Genomic DNA, 17,697 nt, shown 5'->3' with positions numbered 1-17,697 from the left:
AGAGTGAGTAAAAGACATGAAGTTTTTGCATCTCAAGTTTTTTGGTTTATATTATAATCTGAAAAAAAAAAATGAAAGTTTGATCTAACTCAATATATAAGCTTAGTTATAGTTAGTGGCCGGGCAGCCCACTTGGAAGTAGACTTTACCCCTTTGCATTCAAGTTCGATTCCCCCTCCCCCTTTAAAAGCCTTTAGCTCATGCATGTGCTACTTGAGGAGTGTACACTTATCATAAGTACTTGAATCACAGCCTTTCCTAATGGAGGATCCATCCAAGTTGAAGGGTTGTACTACTCAATTAAAAGAAAAAAACAGAGAGTATCAATTAATTACTTCAACTATACAAAACCCAAAAAAATAAAATCTTTAATTTAGACAGCAACCAAAAAACACCCAGCAAAACCCAAACATATATAAAACACAGCAACCATACAAAACCAAAAAAATAAAAATCTTTACTCTGTTATTTTGTTATTTAATTCATTAATTGTAGTCAACATCATTTGACAAAACCCAAATTAACAAAATTTAACAGCAGCAATAAAGTGAAACCCCAAAATTTTAACTGATAAAGAATATGGAAACCCAACTCGATATGCAATTAGTGACCCAAACGGGTTCAAATCGAAAACCCCTGATTGTTGTAAAGGGTGTCCGCATATATTTAATTTGCAGACATCCTCTCTTTAGAGAAAGACCCTATACATATAAGCTTAGCTCCGGCTAGCTAAACCAACTGGTGTCTCAAAGGCAGTAACAGTATCAAGGCCATCAACTGGTGATCCTCGCTGATCATGGCCAATATCCTCTCTCACATGGCCTGCAGCTTTGGCTCCTCCAGAATCACTAATATTCCCAAAAATCAGAATCAATATTCCACACATGGTGCTACAAAATGAGACCCCAAAAGAAGCAACTGCATTTCCTGGCACTGCCGATGCAACCGCGCGCAAAACCAGCACACATGCCAAGCCCTCTAGTCCATGAAAACCATGCTGAGAACGCGCCTTCTTTCCCACGCGGCGAACAATCCATCAACAGAACTCGCGCAAAAGCGTGTAAAAGCCCCGTGGCTGTGCTTTGAAGGGCGGCGAAGAGCAAAACTTGGTGTTGTTCCCAAACTGAGCCTCTGAAATAGAAGCCGAACCCAGAAGTGGTTGCGGATAAGAAGAAGCCTAAAAGTTGCATTTTGACAGCATTCCCCTTTATAACATGTTGTAGTGGTTGTAGTAGTGGGAGAGAAAGCAAAGGGAACATGAAATATGTTAGCCAGAAGTAGAGGAGAGACTTTGGCTTGAAGCAAAGTTGTCCAACTAGGTAAAGCACCCCTCCTGTGAAAATGGACATTGTTGTAAATGAGGAGAGAAAAAGGGCAATTAGGGTTCCGACTGCATGAGGAAACTTAAAAATTGAAAAGGCATGGGCAAGTTTTGATGATGGTATAGGTGAACTAATGCATGGTCTATTAGTGACCAAGAAATGGAAGGTTCCACAAAACCATTTGATGCCACTAAAGATCGAGACGATCCAAAGGCTTGTGAAGGGCTCTTTTTCTCGGAGCATGTGGTAAGTGAATGATGAGATGACCGCAGAGCCTAATGAGCCCGCGGCGGCTGCATAGAGCGAGAGCCAAGCGGAAACTCCTCTTCGGGTTTGGAATTGGGATTTTTGGAGGGTAATTGGTCCGGTGAAGCCGCGGACCATTAGGCCGAGGTGGCGGGTGTGGCAGGCGGTGGCGACGATGCTGGAGGCGACTATGGCGGCAATGTATGGTGGGATGATCCATACGTTTCTGAAGGAGCCAGCAGGGAGACAGAAGATGGCTCCAATGGCTATGGAGGCGATGGCAATGAGTTGTTGGCTGTAGCCATGGTCGAGGAAGATGGAGACAACACCAAGTAGTGGAGAAGCGAGGGCGAGACCTATGGCCCAAGAAATTGAAGTCCACTCTAGGGGAGAGTATTTGGAAAGTATTGACCTGTGTGTGAGGGTACGGTACCTGCAGCAATTGGTTTAATATATTAATTCAACTACTATATTCAAGGTCCACGAATTAGGGTGGCAATTTTTAGCAGGACACAATATATATATAATACAATTTTCAACTCGATACGAAATTAATAAGGAATTTGGATTCATTTGATACGAACACAAATATAACACAATTCGTTAAACACAAATAACAAAATAATTACATTAGTTTCAAACGTGAGTAATATGACATGATAATTAAATACATTTTATTAATATTGTATGAAGAAAATAAGTCAATTTTTTCATCTTTTATTACGTAATGTATATGGGTCATTGTATAAAATATAGAGTTATATTTTATGATTTAATTAATTAAACAAATAAACTTAGAATTAACTAGTATTTAACATGCTTACAACTCACTAATTAACACCAACTGTTACCTTGAGATTACACAGATATAGCTTAATGTATTTTGTCTTTTTCTTTCGTCAATATCAGCATATATAATAATGACACAACTCTCAATGAAATTAATCGTGTTGCATTTATAATGATATAATTAAGAGTTTATGACCATGCACAGTCCAGTATAACAAAAATAAAAGTAATTATAAAAATAACTAAAAGTAATAATAAATAAATATTATATATTAACTGATTAAAGCTAGCTTTATAATAATTATTTGCCAACATATATAGAAGGTGCTTCAAGTACGAAAATGTTCGCATGCGAACATGTCGCTGATTGATCAACACTTCAAAATTTTCACTGTCAAAAGCAACCTTGTTAATTTCTATCGCAACCAACCCTTATATAAAAATTTCAGTTTCTATTTTTTTTTTTTTCATTTTTTTCTGTTGATTATTTTAGAATGTAGAATTATAGTTTGAGTATATATTTTAAGTTTAATTTTTGCGTTGAACACCCAAAATTTAAAATCTAAACGTTGAACAGTGGTTGATTTCTTGGTACTATAAATGGAAATGTAAAAATTGAACAGTTCGGATCGACACAAAACGACTCGTGTGGGCCTCAATAGGGTATATCTCAACATAAATAAGTTGAGGTATACCTCAATAAAATGAGCCTGATATATATATATATATATGTACTTACAGTTTTGGTTTCCTTTTGAGTGCAAAGGACGCCGGACTTGGGTCTGTAGTCATGGAAAGGCTGATCATCAGATGGTGAGAATACAATTTGGGTGAGGATGAGTGGGAAGACGATAGGCACAAGAACTGTAAGAATGAAGTGGGAGCAGAGCTCATACAAATACCAACTCAACACCTCCAGCTTGCTAGGCTTCTCTTCGAGCCCCAAATAAGCTTTGTATGCATCCCTCGCCTTCTCAATTCTCATGGACGCGCCATGCACGTCTGGAGTTGATGAGGGCGACGCTGGCGTGATCATCAACTCTCCTACAGCTTCAGGATCAGTGTTTTGTACATCAGCCATTTTTTAATTTTCAGCTTCAACGTACTTCATCTTCAGGACTAGCTTGCAAACTAGCTTTAATAGTAGTGTTGGTAGTGGACATGAGTGCCCAGCTGGTTGCGAAAATACCAAGGGTACGTTTGAGAAGCCTCGGTATGTTCATATATATATGAATGAAGCAATAGAGGGTATATAGGCATCATTCTCAACTCTCACTGTCCATCTTTTATCTTTTTCCACCTACAGCAAATCTGTCACACAACAAGATCGATGGCCCTATGTAATGTACCTACCTACTTAATTAATTTAATTGTTTATCTTAATTGGGGTCGATTTCTTCTTTCACTCAAATAATATTTGTTTTCCTGGCTGGCCGGCTGGGATATGCTTTTTCTGAAAAATGATGATCATCTCAATCTGAAAGCTTGCATATAGTAATATTATTGATCTTGACTTATTCGATAATTTTTTTTTTTTTTCTTAAAATCAGCCCATGGCTTTGTCGATGCTTAAAAATTGCTTGAATTAACAGTCAACGAGGTGGACAAACTTGAGAGAGTCTGAGTTTGATTACTTCGGATGACACGTCACACACTAGCTACCCTACAAGGCAAACACCGAAATATTAAGAAATAAAAGATGTTACCTTAACGATAACTATAAGTGACATATTAGTTTTTTTTTTTTTTTGGCCGGGACATATTAGTACTTTAATTACTTAAAAAAGACAGTTGCTTGTTAACTTTCAAAACAAAAGGCAACACTAAACGCTCAGCAAGTACCGTATCTGCACAATTAAGTGTATATGCAGTTATAACATTGAGCTATATTATATAAAAACACTAACTTTAAGTCCTCAACCAACAAATCTCCTAAAGTATAATTAACACACTAAAAGAAAAATTTAGTCAAGACTACAAATTAATACTAATTTTCAATTAGAAAATCAATAAAAACAAAAATTGATTGGCAAATGCAAATCCATGCAACTGCCAAGTGCTCGATAGCTACATATCCGTTGATGCATGTGCCTGATGCGCACTAAGAATGCCCTTCTTGTTACGTTACTTAGTTGTCCATGTTCTTTTAAGTAATTTTAGGAGTTCTTAAGCCCTTGAGATTTGAGAGGAATATATTTACAAAAAGTTGCCTCTAAGTTATAAGTTAAGAAATATATGAGTAGGGAAATTTTAGCTACAATAACTCAGCTTTAAACACTGTGTCAGTTCAAGATCAATATGAACTTTGGTTTATGTCATTATGCTCCTTCAACTTAATTTTATTTTGTATCAAAATGGTCAATTTTGTCAAACTTTTTGTTAGTTCTCTCATAAGGTTTATCATAAATTCATAATAGATGATCAATTTTGTATGGAAAGTTTGACAAAACAGACCAATTTGACACAAACATGAAAGTTAGAGGAGATAAACTAACACAAACTAAAATTCATATTCTGAACGGACATAAAGGTAAAAGTTTAAGCACTGTGACTAAATTTTTTCCTATATGATTATTAATGAATATTAGGAAAAAAAAATGATATTGGATAGGGAAATTCTATTCACTCCCAACAATCTTCTTTTCTTATCCAACAAACTTTTTGACCATGTGTCCCACGATAAAATGACCATTGAGGACAAATTATGTTTAAAATAAAAAACCCAATTTTCTTTCTATACTTAACAATCAACCTCACTCTCAAAATCACTTCCAACGATCACTTTCAAAACCAACTCTAAACCCTAAATAATTTTTGTCCCCATATCATCCAAACAAGGGTTTTTAGACGAATGAAGAGTGAAATTGTTCCTTGGGAGCCTCTAAATGAGGGATGTGTGCACATTTTTTCTTTCCTTTTTTTTTCTGCAATTTTTCGTGCATATGACGCTCTAAAAAATTTCTAGTTCGTGTTCCTTTCGATGGACCAGTACCGAACACAATAACAAATTCCAGTGGCTATTAACCAAATGGGCCATCCGGCAGGAAGTCACCGAACAACATACTCTCATTCGGTTGGCATCCACGGAACAAATCACAAGTATTCGGACCCTCCCACCGAATAGACATATATATATGAAGCAAACATTTTTGAATTCATTTGGTGGGAGTGTTTCGAAAATACTAAACTAATTTGGTGGATGGCTACCAAATACTGTCATCGTATTTGGCATACTAGTACCGAACGAACCTCTCCAACATGAATACCCATTAACCTCAATTACCCACAAACACTCAAATTATTTTTTAAAAATTCATACAAAAACATCATATTTATCAATAAATATGGAAAATCAATCCAAAAAACTTAGAAAATGAGTTTGATTTATTTAATTAATGGGAAAATGGGAATATGTGGGGTTGTCATTGTTTGTTTGAAGAAGATACAAGGTTGAATGGTCGGCGGTGGCGGTGGGTAGTTGCGCTGGCAGGGAGTCCTATCCCCGGCGGTGGCGATGATATATGGTGGCCGTGGCAGCGGGTTTGGCTTTAGAAGTTGGGTATTTGGTGATGTGAGTATTGGTGTGAGAGTGATGTTAGGCATTGGGATGAGAGTGATGTTGGGTAAGGAGAGAAATTATAATGTTAGTGTAGGTTTTACTAACATAAGGGTATAATAGGAGAGTATGTTGGGTATAATGAGAAAATGAAGAAAAAATAAAATGAATGTTGGGTGTAGTACAAGTGAGAATGTTGGGTAAGAAAAGAAAATTGTTAGGTATGAATAGAATTTCCCTATTGGATATCCAGTGACTGACTTTTCCAAATACTAAATTATGACCCTTTAAAATATCGATGAGAATCTTAATGGTTCTCTCAATGTAAACATGAATTCGGATTCTTTGTTTTTTTTTTTATCAACTTTTTGTTAATTGACTTTTAATCTTAATCATATATTATGAACGTAAGAGTGGGGATGTAAGTGAGCCAAGCCAAGCCGGTTGAATACCAAAGTGCTTAAGCTGATCAGCTCGAATAATATTTATCAAGCTCGAGGTCATCAAGCTTGGATCAAACTCGAATTAAGCTTAAGGGGTATATATGTTCAAGTTCGGCTCATGTGTCTAATATTTGAGTTATAAAATTAAAACAATCTAACCTTTTCGAGCCACGCTTTAATGAATGAGCCAAGCTCGATTAAACTCAAAGTGTCTCGTAAAAATATACGAATTACTCATGGGTTTTACAAATTGAATATACCAAAGTTCAAAATCGATCAGCTCTTTTTTCAGCTCATTTATTTTACAAACTAAGCTTGAATGAATTTAAAATAAGCTGAAAACGAGTCAAATTCTAATTGTATTGAGTCGATTTACAACCCTACTCAAGAATATTTGAGAAAAAAAGAAAATAAATTGAAAATAAATTTATAACATTTTTAGAGTATAAAGTATATGTGTGTGGAGTCATATATATAATCATAAATCATAACTTAATTTGATTAATTTGTAGTACACAAATATATATAATTGAAACAAACAAAATTGGTCATAACAGAGAATTCAAATTCAAGTAAATATTTTGGAAAGAGTAGACTAGCTTGTAGCTTTGGCTGCAAATTAAAACATTTAAGTAATAAAGATTCTTTGTAGCCCCACGCACAAAATGGGGCAACACCAAACTGATCATTACGAATAAATGACCCAACATCCGCATGGCCTGATCTAATCTCCAGATGATCCATTATATAATATGATACACTTTCGTATTAAGAATTAGAGGATATATATATATATATATATATATATCATATTCAGTCATTCTCTTAGACGGACGTCTACAAATTTTTTATTTATGGATATCAACGCCGAGCGCTCAATTGTGCATTTTTTCTTCTTCGTTAAGCGTTCGGTACTGATTTGTCAGTTTTATATTAAATTTCAACTAATCCAACTATTTAAAAATCACTTCTAACTTGCATACCCTCATCCCCGACGCCGACCCATCCTCGATGATGCTGACGCCGACTTCGGCCACTGTCACCGGCCTCCCTTCCTCTCCTTCCCTTTCTCTCATCTTCTCTCTTCTCTCCCTTTCTCTCTCTTTACCTCTCTCCTCTCTCCCCTATATCTCTTTCCTTCTCTCCTCTCTCACCTATCTCTTTTTCCCTCTCTCTCCTCTCTCCCTTTCTCTCTCTGGCTTCTCAACACAGCCCATCAATCTGATCCCACCTCCACTTTGACCCCATCGTGCGCCACTAATATTGCCGGCGACCTTGTCGGCCTCCAGACCGGCGAGGATCTGCAGCAAATCGGAGAGACGAAGAAAGACAGAGGAGAGGAGTGAGAAACACAAAGAGGGGAGAAAGTGAGAAAGACAGAGGGAAGCATAGAGAGGGGAGTGAGAGAAAGAAGGAGAGAGAAGGGGGAGGCCGGCCGTCGACCACCAATGGGGTGGGCCCGGCGATGTTGGGTCGAGGTGGGTCTGGACTTAGAGGGGGTGAGGAACAGAAAAAAGGATTTTGTTTTTCTTAATTATACTTAAGGACAAATTGAAAAAAGTTGATGATTTAACAGAAATATGGATAGCAGGTGTTACATTGGTACACATTGATAACTTCATGTGATAAATAGTAAAAATAAAATTTTGAATGGTACGGGAGCACACCCCTATTGTCTTGGTGATATTTGGATAAAAAAGCCTAAAGACTAATATAAAAACTGCCTCGATCACATTATGTGCAGACTCTATCACTTCTTTTATTCTTTACCAAAAGAAGACCGATAAAGGATGATGACAAGTGGAGCTTTATTGAAGATTAATTAGTTTATGTACTCTAATGGCCATAAAAGTCTATAAAAGACCCTCATCTCAAAAAAGTGAAATGCTTTGTTCGACCTGCCACGAACTCTAACTAATTAATCATTTTTAGTATTTTGATCTTAAATAATTATTCAAAATCTACATTGTTTGGCTTTCAATCTTGTTTGCTTTTGCTTTTTTCTTTAACTGTCAATAGGCCATCTCTTCTCTACTCGAAATGATATGTAGTACTAGTAGACAAATAAATAATTGACCAACTTTAATTCCAATGATTTTCAATTATTCTGATAGAAATATTAATTTTCAATAATAAAAATCTATGATATCATCCTAGACCCTAAATTATTGGTTTATCCATACAATACAACCAAACATGCCATTAATCCTTGTATATGTTAAGGCCATGCAATAATAGAGATGAAGTCAAGATTTGGATTAAAATGAGGATACGAGATGTTAAATCACATCTCGGGTCACATATAGATCTCATCTTGGTTTTTACAAGTACAAAATATGTTGGTTTTCTAGAATCTAAAAGAAAATAAGAGTTAATTTTCGAATAGGCTTATGTAAATATGTAACAGCTCTAGATACATCTCTTCAACTGTATCACATTTCTCCCATTTCACAAATAAAAATTTTGGGCGATTACCTGGTGAATCAACCATTTGTATTTAGCATTCTCGGCCCAAAGGTGTCGATTGGCCCCCATTTGTAGTTCTGCTTGGCAAAAGCTTTGGGGAATAGAGTGGTGTTGCACTTTGTATTACCCTTCTCAGTATGCATTACCCGTGGACTAAATTTTTTCATCAGATTATATATATATATATATATGCCCATTCAGGTGTGAATGTCCGCATATTCAAATCTTTCGTCGAGCGCTCGGTAATGCAAAATTTTTCAATTATCGAGCGTTCGGTGCTGGTTTGTCGGTGTTTATGTTAGGATTTAGCTTTGGTCCCAAAATTTGTCGGCGTTTATATTATGGTTTACGCCTCCACCAAACCCATTATACACCTTAAGAGGGATTGAGGTGAAAAAATGAAGGTTTACTCTCAAAAATTGGGGAAGAAAACAGCGCCGAGCACTAATAGTTGCAACGCTCGCCTATGTTAAAAAACCTCTACCGAGAACTCGGCGTCTCGGCGTCAAGTGCGCATGTTTGTTGGTGCGCACCTGATCAAATTGATATATATATATATATATATATACGGAGCCGATCAGGTATGGACGTTCACACTGTGCGAACGCCGCATCTGACTGTTGGATCACGTCGGCTGATATGATCCAACGGTTAGATGCGGCATTCCCACGGTGCGAACGTCCACACCTGAATCGGACTATATATATATATATATATATAATGTGGTAATGTTCTCTTGACAATAGTAAATCTATATCATTAATTAAGTTAACTATTGCCTAAATATGTGGTCTATATTTCCAGTTTGATAACATAAGCATCTTATGTTGCTTGACTGTCTGACAAGAATACATTACCCTATATATACACATCCATAGAATACAATAAAAGAAGCTACTGTTTAGCTCTGGGCCCAAAATTTGTTGGCGTTTATGTTATGGTTTATGCCTCCACCAAACCCATTCTATACCTTAAGAGAGGATGAGGTGAAAAAATGGAGGTTTACTCTCAAAAATCAAAGAAGGAAGCAGCGCCGAGCGCTAATAGTTGCAACGCTCGCCTGTGTTGAAAAAAATCTACCGAGGGCTCGACGTCAAGTGCACATGTTTGTTAGTGCGCACCTGATCGAATTGATATATATATATATATATATATAATATAATGCAGTAATGTTGTCAAGTCTGTATCATTAATTAAGTTGACTCTTGCCTAAATGTGTGGTCTATATTCTCAGTCTAATAACATAAGCATCTTATGTTGCTTGACTGTCTGACAAGAAAACATTACCCTATATATACACATCCATAGAATACAATAAAAGAAGCTACCGATTATAGAATCTATAATGTCAAATGTCCAAATAATATCTTGGATATATACAATTAGAATCACAAAATTGTTGATTTTGTCTCGCTAGTAATGACATTTGTATATTTACTTTATATTCTCTTTTGTATAGCAATAAGTAACACTATAAAAATGGGAGAAACAAGAAAAAATATATATGGGAGAGTTTGACTCAGTGTACCCACTTCACCTTCGACCTCTTTTAGCATGTAGTCGGTTTTGTTTTCAATGAAAGCTTCAAAATAATTCTGGTAGCCAGGGTTCTTCAAAGGTGAGTTCCTTGTTAGCTTCATTATTTCCATAGCCTGCCAGATGCATAAGCTCCATATAAATCAGGAAGAAATTGACAGCAACTCTATGAGAATATGCACTTGGGATATGAAATACACTAACTTGTCCAACAAAGTGACAAACCAAATGCATGCGTATGATATATAGGTTTCAGGTGTCAATCCACAGTCATGGCTCATTTTGTTTTGAGGTTTCCATGCTAAATTTGAATTGTAGAATGCCTCAGAGCCTTGTCTCGTACACACAGATACTAGTTTATCTACAGATCCAATTGGTAGTTACCTGAAAGCTGAACAAAAATTGCCTCGCTTTCTTGCTTACTTTAGGAGTTGGGTGGGATTGAAGCTTCTCGTACATAATTTGTGCTTGCTGTGACCTGTCAACCATCACTACTATTCAGAATCCTTATGGTATTGCAGAACAGAAAGCTAAAGATAGGAGCAAGAGGGAGATCCTTATTCAGGATGTGCCACATTAAAACCAAAAAATATGGTCTCTGATGTTATATCTAGTAAAACCAAATGATTAAGAAATGGAATTTCAGTTTCAGTGCATCCAATCAATTTGATACAACGTACAACATTAAAGTCACCATGAGGAAAATTATGTTCAGACAACAGTTCTTAAAATCCTGATTCTCTCTTAGAAGCTACCATTCTTTGTCCTGTATTATGAAGTTTGAATCAACTCTAATTCAAATAAGTCTCTGAAACGAATTAGGGGGATTGATGAAATTAGAAGTCAATATCCAATTTAGGATGGGGTTGTAATGTTGTATGTGGAACCAATGGAGGGTAGAAATATGAGAGTTGCCCAAATGACTCAATCATCAAGTTATTTACACTTACACCCCCTGAGGTTTATCGTCTTTTCACATACACCCCTGAGGTTTCTTTAATATATTCTAGTGGGTTTTGTGATTTTTTTTACATATTATGCTCTACTTCTAACATTTTCTCTTTTCTTTTTGTTCTTTTCTTGAATTGTAAACTGTTATATGGCAAATTTATATAATATTCCTTAGAGAATTTTATGGTTCTTGATTCAATTCTATCAATTGCCTAATTTTCTTACTTAAAACACAATTCCATTTATCAGAAACTGTTCGCCAATGTTTCAAGAATTAATAATGCTGTAACCATCCCTAAACAAGATGTTAAATAAACAATAACCACCATACAATAATGAACATTTAGGCATCCAGCGTATATAGAACTAAAACGTCATATTTCATAGAGCATTTAAAGGTGCAAATCCCATATAAATGGTAGCAAGGAATGAAGACACAAATCCCATATAAAGATGCAGATTCTTCATTTGGATCCAGAAATGTCTTGAACTTTATACAATCTGAAAAGATAACCTTTTTTTAACTGTCATCAAAAGGCATCTGACTTTTTTCAAATTTTATGCGAAACATAATTAATAAAGTTTCAGGAGATGATTAGACAGAGGAAGCAAATTCTTAAAATAAAAATATATACCTACTGAGCGAGTCTTGACAAATAGACCATTGTAAAGCAGCCAACCCATGAAGCTCACTCTGTAAAAACAATTTTTGCATGAAGCAAATTTGAAAATGCACGGATATAAAGAAAACTCAAATATGACCCTCTTTTCCGTAAAACAACGAGAGAAAAAAATAAATGAGGCCACTAGTTCACAGGTCAGAGTAATTTCATAGGTCATTATTGCTTCCCTCCCACTAACCTATTTTGAGCATCCACTAGTTCCCCCTCAATTAAAAGGATTTCCGGAAAAAAGGATTTGGATTCGACTAAAAGATTCAACCAACCTATGTTAGTTGCATTCAATTTCTAAATACAATTAAGTATTACTTGTGTGTGCTCTACAGTAATTTCTATTTCACCTTCACTAGTATTAGATATTGGAAAATGGAAAATTTGGATTCAGAAATTTTAAACCCAAATTTGTGCCTGTCCTAAATTACAAAGATGTGGTAAATTATTTACTTCATTGGGGTTAGCAAGGACCAATGCATGACAGGTCCTCAATACTTCTCCCAATTAAATATTTCTTTGCAACAGTATACACCGATAGCATAATAGATATCGGGCAACTTACAATGTTATCAAGTCTTTAGAAGTTTACAATAATACTCATACATGGAACTCTATTAGGCATGAAAAATATTCAATTTGCAGCTAATCAGAGAGGTATCATTTAGTCATATATACCCAATGTCTGTTCATAGCAAAAGTATTTTTTCTTTCAATATGTCCAAGCATCACAGATAATTTAAAGCAGCATTACCTTAAATGGCAACTTATCCATAACCTTCTCATAATAAATTAATGCTTCCTTGAGCTTTCCAACATCCATCAATGAGTCACCATCCTTTAATGTCTGCATAGGAAGTTATTAATTTTAGGAAATGGTATTGTCATATTGAATTATTTAATGAGATGAATATAAAGATGGTGAGAGAGAAAGATGTCAATACACAAACATAACAGTTGAGATTTTGTTTTTAAAATTTAAATCTTCAAGAGATTTAGGTTCCAAATTTGTCTAATACGGTTAACCTGAGGAGCATGGTTCAAAGATTCAGTTGAATCTCTACATAATGTAATCAAAAGTTTTGAAAAGGGGCAGTTCAGAGGTAAGTTACAATATAAGGATACCTAAGAACTCCAAGGCTTGTTTGAAACCTAAAATATCTTTTCCAAAAGTACATTTATGACTTCCAATAACAGATTGTATTGTCAACCAAAATATTAAGAAGGCTACAAGGCCCGAGCCTTGGTTTGGCGTAAGCTGGATGATGTTGGGTACAACACCAACCTGCCATCACGAGAATTTCACTTTTAAACATTGAACATAATTTTAATCCATTTCCAACACCAAGAAGAATTTTATTGACCCATAGAAATATTATTATTCAACATGATCTCTACTTGGATAAGCATCTCAAAACCTGCGAATAATAAAATAAATTGAGAAACATTTTGAATTCCTATATTGAAATGCGGTTTGGGCATTATATCAAAATAATAGGTTCAAACATGAATAAACCAAGTAAATATTTCATTTTAATTGTAAATAGAGCTGAGATATATTCGGTGATACATTATTTGAATCTGAACTTCTATGAAACAAATAAACAAAAAAATCAAGAGAGGTGGTCATGGGAAAAAAAGCTTTTGAAATACAAGTTGAGAAGGAAAATTTTCCCAAGAAGCAAACCTTCTCACATTCAGATCTTAGCTTTGGATCAATGTTCATGCCAATTTTACTCTTGTAAGCGGCAACTAATTGTCTTGTGCGTGCATCTTTAGCAGCTTTTTCTTCTGCTGTTTCAAGCACTTCCCCAGGGCGTATAACTCTTCCACCACCAAACTAAGAAAGAAAATTCTGTCAGATCAAGTACCTTTTCAAGCAATTCCATTAAACACAGAAATACAGCAGCTATATCACAGTAATATTTCCCAATTCAAGAACTTCACTCCATAAATGGACATCTCACAGCGCAAAATTTTATATAATTAATGCATTTCCAGTGACAACATTTACCAATGGAGAGTCTAAGGAATGAAACCAATTGGCTTGGTCAAAGATAAGTTTTTGTGATCTTCCATCAAATCAGAATAAATAACATCAATTGATGGTCAAATTAACACAAAAGAGATTAACTCATCTATTTTTCAATCTTGTTAAGAACCAAAGAATAAATTGAATACGAAGTACTATTGAAACTTCAAAACATGATCTAACAAATGTAATGGATCCACCTGTTAGGCAATGGGTAAAACTTATCCTTGCAAAACCAACTTACAAGGAAAGGGTACCCAGGAGATGTGGGACTATGCTAAGACTCCCCTTCAGCACCATGGATGGAGTCACTCGGCACTCCTCTATTAGGCAACCACGAAACCCTAAAAACTTAAGCTATTAGGGGATGAGCAACAATGTATATCAAGCTTAAACCCTCTCTCACATGCAGCCCTAACCTGCATGTGGAGAGGCAAACATGTGTAAGCCCTAACCTGGAATAGCATGGAGCATGGAGAATATGTGCTAGAATCAGAAATTGGAAGCCACCAGAACTAAGAGCATGGAGAATAATCATATCATTGCATTGAACTTACTATTAATTTGGAACACCATACAAAGTTCAAAGCTTCTTCATATCATAAGAAAAAACAATAGCAAAGGCAGCTGATGATCTTGCTGTTCTCCTTTTCCCCTTTTTATCCCCTCTTTTCTTTTAAAAATTATAGTTTCCATCTCTAATATGACTCCAGTAACTTAATAAAGATATACAAACAATTGATAAATTTTAAATTTTTTGAATATCTTGCCAACATTAACATTGTCCATTACAAACAATTGGTCATTCAAAAAATTATCTTACATACAAAATTATGCACCATCAACAAAAATACTTGTGCCGAAAAAATCTTCCAAAAGTATATAATAAAACAATCTACTTAACAAGCACCTACCCCACACATCCTCATTCCCCTCACCTTCCCTCAGTATGTGGCAGTGGATGCAGAAATCAAGCACCATCAATAGATTTACATACAGGAAATAATATGCCAACAATATATCAAGTACACTAGTGCAACACCAATTCTGAGATTAACTATCATACCGTTTTTGAAATATCATTGGGTCTAGGAAATACTCCCCATGAAGAAACTTTTGGCTTGTAAATATCTGAATCATCTCCTTGAGTCTGCTCAGGCTTCTGTGCCACTGCACCAAAATTGCTGCTGTCCCCAACAATAATCTCGACATCAGACAAGCCCCCTTCTGGAAAAGGGTCTGCTATTGGAACCAGCCCAGCTGGAAGTCTTCTACCCTCCTTCTTATCCGCAAAGTTAAGTCCCACAAAATCAATGCTTGAAACCAACAATTTTCCCTTCATTTCCACTTTTTCAATTCCCGAATTTCCCTTAATACTTCCCTCCAAACCTATAAAACAAGTCAAATACTAGTTTTAGCCCACATTATACATTACATTTCTCATTATTCAGAAGTCAAACTATATAGCATTCTCAGGTCAATCAAAAATAAAACTACAATTCAAATTTTCAAACTTACCTGAAAATGTGTCACTTTCCCCAGCACTAGTGCCACCAGCCACGATGCCTTTCTTCTTCTTATACTCTTTAGCTTTCTCCATTGCAATCTTAACCGCAGCAGGGACTTCCTTAGTCCCACCACCAGCACCATCCGAACCCGAACTGGAACCCGGCCCATCATTCCCAGCAATTACACCACCATCCTTAACTGGGTTTTTCTGAACTGACTTCTTATACGCCTTAGCCTTCTCCAATGAGAGCTTCACAGGGTCGATAGGACCGGGCTCCACTTCAGGCGTGGTTTCCGGTGAATTTGGTGAGGTGGGTTGTGAAGATTCAGCATTGGCTGGGTTCAGAGAGAAGGAGAGCTTATGTGGTTTTAAAGGGTGGGGTTTGTTGAGGTTTGTGGAGGGAAAGAGAGTGGGTTTTGTGGAAGAGATGGTATTGAGAGAAGAGAGCCATGAAGGTTGAAGAGAAGCCATTGGGGTTTGTGGAGCGTAACAGTCTGTGTGTTTTCTTCTTGAGAGATTTTTCGGTGTTTCTGAGGTTCGAAATGTCAGTGGCCATTCAGGACTGAACAGGTTCTGGTAATTTGCACAAATACCACCCAACAACGGGTGTGTGCATTTACCATCCAAACAAAAAAAAATTTCACCACATTTTAGGCTGTGGCAATGTGGTACCTACGTCGCCTTAACAATTCCATTAAATTATAAGGATATTTTTGACAAATCACATATAAAAAACTAGCTTGGACGTTCAGCCCACCTTATTTTAAAATCCTGGGTCCTGCTCCCGTGGAATGCCATTTTCTCGGCATTGAATCGAAATTGGTCCACGGCGAAGGTGGTGAAGAGGCGTTGGTTAGGAGCGTGAGAAGCTCCCAATGGAGGTTGCCATGGCATTAAACATCAGTGGGGGTTTGGTATTTGATCCAAATTTGCCTTGGGGTTAGAATCAGATTTGCAATGAAGAAGAAGTAAAAAGAGAGAGAAAGAGAAAGAGAAAGAGAAAATAGGGGAGAGTGGAGGAGGGAGGATTGAAGATCAACACCGAGCTAAAAGGTGGTTGGGGCTGGTTGAAATCACGTTTGGGGAGGGGGTTGTTGATTTTTTATTTTTTTGGACTAAGGGGAGGGGGTGGGCACGGTTTGAAAACTGAATCGTAACGGCAAAACCAATGACCAAACCGACGCTGACGCCGATGAAACCGACAGGCTTGGTACGCCGAGATCCGGAGAGAAAGAGAGAGACGCGATGAAGATGTGACGGAGATTCGACGGAGAGAGAGTAGCAACGTAGAGAGAATGATAGAGAGAGAGCTGAGAAACAGAGGTATGTGGCGGCACAAAAATGAAGAAGAAGGTTAGGGTTAACTTGATATATTAAATCTAAATGTATTAATTTCAGTTTATTAGGTAGTATTTGTATAAATATATTTATTGGAAGAATACATTCATAAGAGCTTGATGGTCCAGTGAATGAGGTGTTGACTTCCCTTGGGTGGTCATGTGTTTGATCCTTATTTCTTTCAAGCCTTCCTTTTTTTATTGAGTATGTGCTTCCTCTATGGTCGGTTCAGTTTGATTAAAATCGGCAAAATAAAAGCTTCAAACTGGCACCAAACTTGACATCACCGGTTCGGTTCGGTTTCTTAACCAAAAAGTAACCAAACCGACAGGTCTGGTTCAAAATTAGGTTTTGTGGTTACAAATGCCCACCCCTAGTTATTAGGTGTGTTCTTTAATTTGATTAAGCTTTAAAGCTAATATATTTGTTAAAGAAAAATGAGTGAGAAAAAAATTTTAAGTTTTAAAATTTTTATTTAAGGACAAAAGAGGAAGTTTGGTGAAAAGATATGATGACTTAACAGAAAATGTCACCTAGGTGTCACATTGCTACACAACACAAAATGTGGGTGGCAAATAGTAATTTTTTTTATTTATGTGGTAAATGCACATACCTCTATAGTCTAGATGGTATTTGTGCAAATTTATCTTTTCAATTATCTATTGTTTCTATTTGAACCAAAAACTTCAACTTTGTGGTAGGCTACTATATGTTGGGCTTTGGGCCAGCATGGTAGGCTATGATCCAGTTCAGACTTTCTACTCGATTTGACGAGTCTGAACTTAGCCGTTTTGGCCCACCAAGAATGGACCATCAAATAGCCTATAGACTTGTCCC

General features: G+C 36.4%; 1 protein-coding gene across 1 annotated transcript; it reads right to left on the bottom strand.

Moving 5' to 3' along the window:
* Nucleotides 1-10,175: 10,175 nt before the first annotated feature.
* LOC147292013 (cytochrome C oxidase subunit) lies at nucleotides 10,176-16,812 on the bottom strand. Its single transcript, XM_086236200.1, has 7 exons — nucleotides 15,531-16,812; nucleotides 15,079-15,401; nucleotides 13,668-13,820; nucleotides 12,735-12,827; nucleotides 11,945-12,003; nucleotides 10,743-10,836; nucleotides 10,176-10,474 (listed from the first exon to the last, which is right to left on the bottom strand). Exons 1-7 carry the CDS (start codon nucleotides 15,991-15,993, stop codon nucleotides 10,262-10,264), a joined length of 1,398 nt encoding a protein of 465 aa, XP_086092326.1. The 5' UTR covers nucleotides 15,994-16,812; the 3' UTR covers nucleotides 10,176-10,261.
* Nucleotides 16,813-17,697: the final 885 nt, after the last annotated feature.

This window comes from Dryas octopetala, chromosome 3 (assembly GCF_963921425.1).
Source record: "Dryas octopetala chromosome 3, drDryOcto1.1, whole genome shotgun sequence".
Lineage (NCBI taxonomy): Eukaryota > Viridiplantae > Streptophyta > Magnoliopsida > Rosales > Rosaceae > Dryas > Dryas octopetala.
The sequence above is the reverse complement of the archived record's forward strand: the minus strand, read 5'-3'. Positions and strand labels throughout refer to the sequence as shown.